This window comes from Anser cygnoides, chromosome 16 (assembly GCF_040182565.1).
Source record: "Anser cygnoides isolate HZ-2024a breed goose chromosome 16, Taihu_goose_T2T_genome, whole genome shotgun sequence".
Taxonomy (NCBI): Eukaryota; Metazoa; Chordata; class Aves; order Anseriformes; family Anatidae; genus Anser; species Anser cygnoides.
Window position 1 is genome coordinate 11,802,744 of NC_089888.1, and position 9,963 is coordinate 11,812,706.

Consider the following 9,963-nt stretch of genomic DNA (forward strand, 5'->3'; position numbering starts at 1 on the left):
AAAGCAGACAGCTTTGTGATAAATGGCCCTAGAAACCTAAATTACAGCTGCAGCAAACGAACAATATATCGAAATTACTCCGTGGCTTTTCGTTGCAGCCACCCGGCAGAGCCAAGGGCAGCGTTGGCGGTACACGAGTGTGCACTGACACCTAGTGGGATAGCCCCGGGCGAGGAACCAGCCCCACACTGCCCTGGAGCCACCCTGCAGGGAAGGCTGTGCCCCAAGGAATTCGGTGCAGGAAGGCCCCTGGTTCCCAGTACCTCACCAGAAATTGCTGTGCAGCACTGCCTCGGGATAAAGACGTTTTATTTTGCTAAAGAACATCAACAACAGCCCTCTGCCTTGCTAAATGCTAGCATGAGGTGGCAAAGTGTTGTGTCCCTTCTCCTGTGAGCAGGCTGGTTTGACTTTGCCTTCTACACGCTGCACCTTTGCCAGCCTAAGGCCTCGCCTCTCGCCTTCCTCCTCACTTCTGTTCTCCCTGCCAGGGTCCCACCTCGCTGCCCCCAGCCCTCAGGCACAGAGGGGGGAGAGAGGGAAGGATTTGTTGTGAATCAAAGGCTGACAATGTTGGAGCAGAGAGAGCTCTGCAACCCCAAAGAATAGTCAAAGGATGTTAAATGTAACCTGTTGGTGCAGCAACAGCATGGTCCTGAACCATGTTAGCTAATCCCACGGGCACTGGGTGACCCACAGCAGCACCCTGAGGTGGAAGGGTGACACGGCCCCATTTTGAGGCATCTGAAGCCCCACACGACTCACAGAAAACAGGGTTTTAAGCAAGAGGCGGAAGAATCTGGGGGCAGTTTGCCAGGAGGAGGACTGACAGACCACCAACAGCTGCTCTGTAAGATTTTTGCACCACTCCCAGCCTCCTTTCCAGGCAGAAAGAGGGACCAGCAGCACCTCCCCTCAGGGCAGCCATGACCTGTCCCAATGGTAATCACAGAATCCCAGAATGGCCGAGGTGGGAAGGGACCTCTGAAAATCATCTAATCCATCCCCCTGCCAGGCAGGATCACCTAGAGCACACTGCGCAGGATGGCATCCAGGCAGGGTGTGAATATCTCCAGAGAAGGAGACTGCACAGCCTCTCTGGGCAGCCCGTCCCAGTGCTCTGTCACTATCCCAGTAGAGAAGTGCCCCCTCGTATTGAGCCGGAACCTCCTGCTTGTGCCCGTTGCCCCTCGTCCTGTCGCTGGGCACAACTGAAGGCACACCGGCTCCATCCTCTCGCCACCCTTCCCCCCAGATATTGATGTACGCTGACGAGCTCCCCCCTCAGACCACGCGGCCGCCGGCCCCGGGGCGGCGCAGGGCGGCGGTGCCGAGCCGCGGCCGGGCGGAGCCCGCTGAGGCGCTGCCGGCGCAGGCGCTGCCCGCTCAGCCCCCGGCTCGGCCCGGCCCGGCCCGGCGCGGCGCGGCCATGTCGCTGCTGCGGGGCCTCGGCTCCCTGCTGTGCCTCTGCGCCCTGCGGCTCCCGGGGCCGCCGGCGGGACCCGGTGCGGCCGCCCGGGGGCTGGACGTGGCTTCGTACCGGTGAGCTCGGGGCCGGGCGGCGGGCTGGGGGCGGGCGGCGGGGTAGGGGTAGGGGTAGGGGTAGGGGGGTGCGAGCAGGCTGAGCCGAGCCGAGCCGTGCCGATCCGAGCCGTGCTGTGCCGTGCCGCAGGGAGCGGGTGCGCGCCATGTTCTACCACGCCTACGAGCACTACCTGGAGAGCGCCTTCCCCTACGACGAGCTGCGGCCGCTGACGTGCGACGGGCAGGACACCTGGGGCAGGTAGGGGCCGCCGGGCTGGGCCGGGCTGGGCCCGGGGGGGGCCGCCGCTGGGCCTCGCCTCAGCTCGGCCCTCTCCCCGCACAGCTTCTCCCTCACGCTGATCGATGCCCTGGACACGCTGCTGGTGAGTAGGAGCCGGCCCCGGCGGGCAGGAGGCCGGAGCTCGCTGCCCCGACACCTCCTTGCTCCGGTGTGAGGGCCTGCGGCGCTTCGGGATGGGGGGAAGCTGCTCGTGCGGTGTCAAGTGAAGATAACTCTTGCACAAAACCCTGAAACGAATCTAACGTTAGCCCCTAGCGTTAAATTCCACCCTTGTTTTCCTTGCTTTGGACGCTGAGCCTTGTTCTCTTGTGGCCCCGCTGCAGATTCTGGGAAACGTTTCGGAGTTCCAGAGAGTCGTCACCGTGCTGCAGGAAGGGCTGGATTTTGACATCGATGTCAATGCGTCCGTCTTCGAAACTAACATTCGAGGTGAGGTGTGGTTGTCCGTCGTGGGTGTGCTGCTTTATCTGTCTGTACAACTCTCGGGATTGTAGGCAGGGGTAACGCAAGGTAGCGGTCCGAGGGAGTTTGTAATGCTGTGTAATACAGCATGTAAATGCACAGAAAAACACTAAACAAGTGTCACTTCCTTTTTGTCTTTGTCCTGCACCTTTCTGCTTCCTGCCTCAGTATAAACGGATGCAGATGTGGTGCTTTCAGTATTCTGGTGCCAAGCTTTAAGCTTTGGAACAGATGTATCTTTCTGCTGAAATGGTACAAATTTAATACTTTATTTTCTTTACGTGCTGTTTTGAATCAGAGATTATTAATTTCTTGCTTTAACTCTGTAAAATGAAAGTTGTCTTTTTTTTTTTTTCTCCTTGAAAATCACAAAGACCTTTGCCTGCAGCGGGGAGGAATCTTGTACCCTATTGAGCACCTCACTGCTTTTGCACCATGCAACTCCAAAACACAGGCAGCGAACATAACAGTTATGCTTTTTTGTTTCTCCTTTCGGCTACTACTGAAACCGTTTTTGCAGCGCTGCAATTTCTTCCTGCTTGTTATGCAACAGCAAGCAAGGCTGTAAAAAGAATTAAAAACTCCCAGCTTCTGTCAATCACACTAAAATTCTTGACTCTGACCTAGGCATTTTCCCGTAAGGAATTAGGAAGGAATGCTGTATTACATTACAGAAACATGGTATTAAGCTGTCTGGAAGAAGTGAAACACAGTTTCTCTCTTAGAGGTTCATGGTCAGTATACTTTTAGCTTGTTTTGATTGTCTGCAGAACAGTGGAGGTGTAGGAGGGCAAATCGGGTCTGATGTGCATATTCTAATAGAAGTAATATATCTGGGTACCTACTGCAAACAGACAGGAAGAAACAAATGACTCTTCTTCTGTGGCATATTGAATTATGCCATTAAAAATAAGCCATCTCACTTTTCTTCTCCATGAACATTGTCCCTGCATCACAATAAAATAAATCTGGTTTTGGATTTTGTTCCCCTCCCAAAGTGTTCTTTAATGGGCTTCTTGCTTGTCTTCCAGTGGTGGGTGGCCTCCTCTCTGCTCATCTGCTGTCGAAGAAGGCTGGCATTGAAGTGGAAGTGGGATGGCCGTGCTCTGGACCTCTCCTGCGGATGGCAGAGGAAGCAGCTCGCAAACTCCTGCCAGGTGAGAACTTGTCTGTTTTGTGCTGCTGTGTCGTAGCTCCTGAGGTAACTGGTGCGTCTGAGGAAGATGGCACTGCCTGATGCGTAAGCTCACACAACAGTCCCATGTTCCCTGAGCTCAAAGAATGTTCATCGTGTGGGAAAGCATCGTGTAAGCGCGTAACATCAGTTGTCTGCGTGCGTGCCAAGTGTTGTATGTGCTTAACACATCAATTTGTTAAATACTCGTTGGGGGGAAATATATTTTATTTACATGATAAATAAGGGCTTTGAAATAACAGCTTGTAAAGACAAGACTGTCCCTCTCTGGGCTGCTGCTAGGATGTGTGCTCTGATAGCATGACACCATTTCCATGTCTGTTGTGAGCCCTGGGCTACCCCTGAGTAATTATGAGCTCAGTGTTTATATGCTGTTGACCAGCCTGTGCAGTCGTCTGTTTAATTGACTGCTCTGCTTGTGCTGGAAAAAAAGTAGGGCTGCAGTCACCTGCGCTGGGCAGGGGGGAAGAGATGGAAGATATCAGTAGCTTCCCAGGATTGCGTGTGTAGTTTGAGAAACCCCCTCCTCTGTCCCCTGCAGGATCACGCTGGACTTCTCATTTGCAGTTGCTGCAATTGCCCCATTTGTTACCACTGTAGGTGCGGGGGAATGCGAGGCACGGGTACCTGACAGCTTGTCAGGTGTAACAGTGGATGTGAACCGAAAACTTTGTTTCAGCTTTTCAGACTCCCACTGGGATGCCATATGGAACAGTGAACTTGCTGCACGGAGTAAACCCTGGGGAGACCCCAGTTACCTGCACTGCTGGGATTGGTACGTTTATAGTGGAATTTGCCACTTTAAGCCACCTTACTGGTGACCCGGTGTTTGAGGATGTTGCCAGGAAGGCTCTGAAGGCACTGTGGAAAAATCGCTCTGATATTGGACTGGTGAGTGAGGAAACAGACTCTGAACTTACAGGCTACTTTTTGTAAAGTTTTGAGGGATGCAGTTCCAAGTGTAAAAAGTACAAAGAGAGGAGACAGCACTATGTTTGTTTATCCAGTTCTAATAGCTGGGCTGAAAGTTGTGTGTTTGACATTGTTCTGGAGCACCTGCAGCACGCACATCTCTGCTTTAGCGGTACAAACCAACATCATGCCGTTGTTCTGTTCCATAACAGATGTGGCTGGGAGACAAATGTCTTGTACTGGGCAGTGCAGTTTTTGTAACAGCAGCCGTACAGGATTAAATAAAAGGTCTGTCTAATGCCTGCGTGACAGTGGCCTACGGAAGAAAATAAGAGCATAGCAAGTGTACCAGAATATTTCAGGCCTCTGCAGCTTTGGTGTTTGAGGGGTATCCAGAGCTGGAAGTGTCAGCTCTGTGTTCACTGTCTTTCGATCAGTCTTCCATCAGTTAATGCACCTACCTGCTTTTAGAACTTATGTAAGCTAGGGCGCTGCATATGTGAGGTGAACAGATGTATTCATGCGCTATATAAAGAAGTGTTTCCTTCTGATTGCTTTGGGATCTGTTTATTTTTTGCCCCTGATTTTTTTTTTTTTTACTGAAAAGAAAATAAATTTTTGTTGTTTTGTGAGGTTTTTTCCATCTATGCAAGGCAAGTAGCAATCGTGTGGTGAATTCTTCATCAGCTGGGCCTCTTTCCAGGCTGAAGAGTCCCAGGTGTGAAGGATCTATTTAAATATTAACATGGCAGCTGTCTCATGCCTCTGACAGCCTTGGCACCCTTTTCTTTATCTGTAGCTCTTCATTCTTCTCTATGCTTTTGTAATGTGGGAATGGGTACCAGATGCATCATGTTGAAAGAGTGGATTTTTACAGTAGCATAATGGCATTTTGTTTTGGCCAGTGCAGTGTTTACAGTGGAAGCGTAAAATCCCAGAGTGACTGTTTTCTATGGTTTGTACTTCTGTGGTACTGATGAAGATGTCTTGTACTAAAGAAAATGCTCATTGATATGGTTATTCTGAGTCTGTTCCCCTGAAAAAGGTCAGGGGCTTCTTGTGTGGTGGTGGTATGGGAATTTTTTTTAATTATCGTTTAGATGACAAGCTTTATTTTAACTTTAACTCCCTCTTCCCTTCTCTCTGCACTTTTTCCAGGTTGGTAACCACATCGATGTGGTAACTGCCAAATGGGTGGCCCAAGATGCTGGTATTGGGGCAGGAGTGGACTCCTACTTTGAATACCTTGTTAAAGGAGCCATTCTCCTGCAGGACGAGGAGCTGATGTCCATGTTCCTAGGTGAGCAGAGTTTTTCCTGTGTGAGGGGTCCCAGTAATGCCTCCTCGACTGCACCTGTAAAAGTTTCTTCTTCTCCCACTGTGTGGGACAGTGGGAGAATAAGAAAACTTGAATAGGTTCCATTAAGGACTGTTCCCAAAGTCTTTGTTTTAAGGGTTTGGAATGATCTGTGGTAACAGAATTATCACAGCACACATCCTGAGAAGGAAGAAAGTGTGAGACGTTCATTTGACATGGCTCAAGTGAAACAGGGGCTTCTCTCATGCTTAAAAGATTTTTTTTTTTTTGGATTACCTACCCATCTATGCGTTTTTTTTTTTTCATTTTAATAGAATATAACAAAGCCATCAAAAATTACACGAAGTTTGATGACTGGTACCTCTGGGTTCAGATGTACAAAGGAACAGTGTCCATGCCTGTTTTTCAGTCCCTGGAGGCTTACTGGCCAGGCCTACAGGTAAGAGCTGTCATACCAGGAGGCATGTAGTGATTTTGTTCATCTGTCTTAGGTCAACCTTTAAAATAAAAATTAGGAATACTGTGCTAGTTTAAAAGTTTGTTCCGATCTCTGATGAAATCTGCAGCGTTCTTGAGTCTGTAAAAGAGCAAATGTTGACTCCATCTATGGTCTACTTAAAAAAAAAAAAAAAAAGTCGTCATAACGTGACAAGAGAGCAGTTTTGTTGTAGCAAGCTCTACTGATAATGGTCTCATAATCCAGATGGGAACCTAAAGGAAAAATGGAGCTCTTTTACCACCGCAACGTACATACTTTCTTTTTGTGAATGCTTTCCATCAAAATACACTTAGAGGTTTGCTTTCCCATCGGTGCTTGTGTTTGGTCTGGGACTTGGTTATCCCCACTGAAGCAGAGTGGATGTTGTGACTGACTAAGAAACTTAGACTGAAGAAACCGAGCTTTCCGTAAACTAAAAATCAAGGCGACTTCATGTTATCTCAGGTGTACAGAATGTGATCCAACAGAAAAGCAGCATGTAACTCCTCTTTGGTACTAGCTATTACTAAGGCATCATGCCTAAACACTAATCATACCATTCAGACTTCCTGAACAACCCATTTCACCACCCCTTGCTTTGACTATGGCAGTGTTATTGAATAAATTCTTATGTTGTTTCTTCTTCACCCTGATGTTCCTCCTCCTCCAGAGCCTAATAGGGGACGTAGATAATGCCATGCGGACCTTCCTCAACTATTACACTGTTTGGAAGCAGTTTGGTGGGCTGCCTGAGTTCTACAACATTCCCCAGGGCTATACAGTGGACAAGAGAGAAGGATATCCACTCAGGCCAGGTAAGCAGAAACGAAATAAAAAGGAACGTAGAGTTCTGCTTTTGCTCTGATGGTGAGGTCAGACGTTAACGATAACTGCCCTCCAAAAGCTCCTCCCCAGTTTTGCTTTGGCTTAGTTCCTGCATGTGTTTTACCAATGATTTCCATGGTCAAAGCGAAGTATTTTGGTTCCTATCATTCACAAAGGCACAGTTACCTATTAAAGGAAGCAAACACTAGTGTTACTATATAAAGGGGTCTTGTTAATGAGTTGTGTTCACAATGTAGGATTTGGCAAGTTTATGTTAGATTTTCTGGTAATGGGATGTTTTTAAAGTCATGTGAAATGTTACCGTGACTGTATCCTTTAGATTTAGGAAGTGAAAGTGAGTATGAGTAGACCACTCTAGTTCTTCTGAGTTCCTGAAATAAACTAATTCCAGTTACACTAGTAGAGTTCAATATGTAATTGGATTAATGTTGTCTGTGATACTGCAGTGAAATTATCCTTTTCCTGTTGTGCTTTTTTTTCTGACAAAAGTTTCACACCTGATTATAGGCCAGTAAAGCTTTGTAATGTTTGTAAATTGATTTTGTTTCTCTCTTTGAGTGTTAAGATGAAATGCACATTAGACACTTCCAGCAAAAATACTCACTAGTGTTAACAGCATCCAAAAGAAATCATAAAGAAAACAGTGTATGTGTCACCTACATAGAGTATTTCCATATTGCTTGTTTTCATGGTGTTTTAGATACCCCTGTTTCAGAAGCTTAAGACACTGTTTCAAAATTATATTTGAGAGTTTGAGTTTTATATTTGTTATCCTTTCTAGAAGTATCTTTGTTTGCCAATTTCAACAACTGAATTCTCTCAGTTGCTCTGAGTTTCTCTGTTGCTCCTCTTCCCCTTCTTGAATGTGGGAGGGAGCATTATTCAGTCTTACCTGAGCTGATGAAACATTGTTAGAGTGATTTTCTTTGTAGCACATCCTCCGTAAAAGCTTGTGTTCTTTGAACGAGAGGAAAAGCAAGGCAAACCAGGCTACTTACCTGATTTTATTAAAATAGTATTGTTAAATGAATTCAAGGAGCATTTTTTCTTCACCATATGCATGGTTGATAATATATATGCTTGCAACTGGTTTTGGTTTTTGTTTTTTTCAGAGCTAATTGAGAGTGCAATGTATCTGTACCGTGCTACACGAGATCCCACGCTCTTAGAACTGGGAAGAGATGCAGTGGAGTCAATAGAGAAAATCAGCAAGGTGGACTGTGGATTTGCAACTGTAAGTGTGGCTGCTAAGTGTCAGCTTTTAGGTAGAAAGGCTTCTCATGAATGATGGTTTACCATTGAGTTAAATGATCACTTCGGCTGCAGTGTGGCTTCTTTTTTTCAAAGAAATCTTGTTTTCCTCTGAAGCTTTTTGGGTAATTACTGGTCATGTTTCTGGGAGTTAACTTCTCCTACAGCCTGAAAAGTGGGCCAAAATCTACACTTGACTGTCACACCAGCGCACTAAAACATGAGAAAGCATCAGAATCTTCTCTACTCTCCTGTATCTTGGTAGATACGAGGTGTCCCAGATTGGCAGGAAGGCTCATGTGCTCTGTAGAAATGCAGGGATTCTCTACCTGCCAGTTGTGTGATTCTGCTTTCCCGTTATACCTTGAAAATCTGATCAAGCGCAAGACATCTGCAGTAAGGGATTTCTTTAAAATCTGTTAATAAAAGATTTCAAACATGCTATCAAGCTCCCTTTTACCAAAAAAAAAAAAAAAAGCTTATAAATATTGGGAAGGCCTTGTGATTTGGGAAGTAGGTAAAGCCTTCTCCTGACTTAGTCTAGTGACTAGGTACTGAAAATTATGCTAATTCAAAACGTAGGAAAATTTGTTGATGTACTTGCATACAATCACTTGAAATATGGAGTGAATTGATACCACACTGTGTTGTTTGACTTAAGTAAATTGCAAGCTGATCTTACTCTTTCCCTAAAGTTCATAATTTCTTGAATTTGATATAACTGTAACCCACTGGTTCTCTTTTCCTATAGATCAAAGACTTGAGAGATCACAGACTGGATAATCGTATGGAATCCTTCTTTTTGGCTGAAACAGTGAAATATTTGTATCTACTGTTTGACCCAGACAACTTCATTCACAACGATGGCTCGGTCTTTGATGTGGTGATCACACCATATGGGGAATGCGTCTTGAATGCTGGAGGGTACATCTTCAACACTGAAGCTCATCCCATCGACCCTGCTGCACTGCATTGCTGTAGGAAGCGGAAAGAAGAGCAGTGGGAGGTGGAAGACTTGATGCGGGAATTTTACTCGCTTAAGAAAAACAAGAAATTTACTTTAAAGCGAGCGTCTGAACATGGTGAAGGGGAAAGTACAAAAGATGCCACAGATGCCTCTTCAGGTGGAGAGAAAAGAACCTCTAAGAAGAGCTCACACTCCCTCTTGAGTTGCCCCAGTCAGTCTTTTAACTCTAAGCTTGCAGTACTGGGACAGGTCTTCCTAGACAACACCTGATCCTATTTTTATTGTCAGTTTAAATTATTGAACTTGATTCAGACTCTGGGAATATATTTTTATAGTTTCATAATGGAAAAAGTCGTACCTCACACTGTGAATTGTATGAAGTGAAGCAGCTTCCCATTAAATTCTGCTGCTGTTGGTTTGTAAAATGTGATTCAGACATCAGCTGTTAATGATGTAAAGTTGCTAGCCTCAATCCGACTGGTTGCCTGAATAACAAACACGTGTTCAGAAAGAAAGCCTCTCCAGGGTTGAGAGGTGCTGTGTTTAATTCATGGTGAGTTTGAAGTTTTACAGACTTATGCAGAGTTCACAGCTTACCCTGCTCCATAAAAGTGAGCCTAGGCGGCTCCCGGTTGTTAGGGAAGAAGCACGGGATTACTAGCTCTAGTTTTAATTCTGAGACTACGGGTCTCCTCTGTGATATGTTCTA

General features: G+C 46.3%; 1 protein-coding gene across 1 annotated transcript; it reads left to right on the forward strand.

The window, feature by feature from the left end:
- The first annotated feature begins 1,246 nt into the window (after positions 1-1,246).
- Positions 1,247-9,684, forward strand: EDEM2 (ER degradation enhancing alpha-mannosidase like protein 2). The gene is made up of 11 exons (XM_066978413.1): positions 1,247-1,542; positions 1,673-1,783; positions 1,868-1,907; positions 2,149-2,254; positions 3,319-3,444; positions 4,162-4,373; positions 5,553-5,694; positions 6,027-6,151; positions 6,861-7,005; positions 8,149-8,270; positions 9,039-9,684. The coding sequence occupies exons 1-11, from the start codon at positions 1,262-1,264 to the stop codon at positions 9,522-9,524; spliced, it is 1,896 nt and encodes a 631-aa protein (XP_066834514.1). The 5' UTR covers positions 1,247-1,261; the 3' UTR covers positions 9,525-9,684.
- Positions 9,685-9,963: the final 279 nt, after the last annotated feature.

Coding starts and splice junctions, on each gene's coding strand:
- EDEM2 (XM_066978413.1), top strand. CDS start 1,262: ATGTACGCTGACGAGCTCCCCCCTCAGACCACGCGGCCGCCGGCCCCG. Junction 1,784..1,867: donor GGGCAGGACACCTGGGGCAG/GTAGGGGCCGCC, acceptor CTCCCCGCACAG/CTTCTCCCTCACGCTGATCG. Junction 1,908..2,148: donor ATGCCCTGGACACGCTGCTG/GTGAGTAGGAGC, acceptor GCCCCGCTGCAG/ATTCTGGGAAACGTTTCGGA.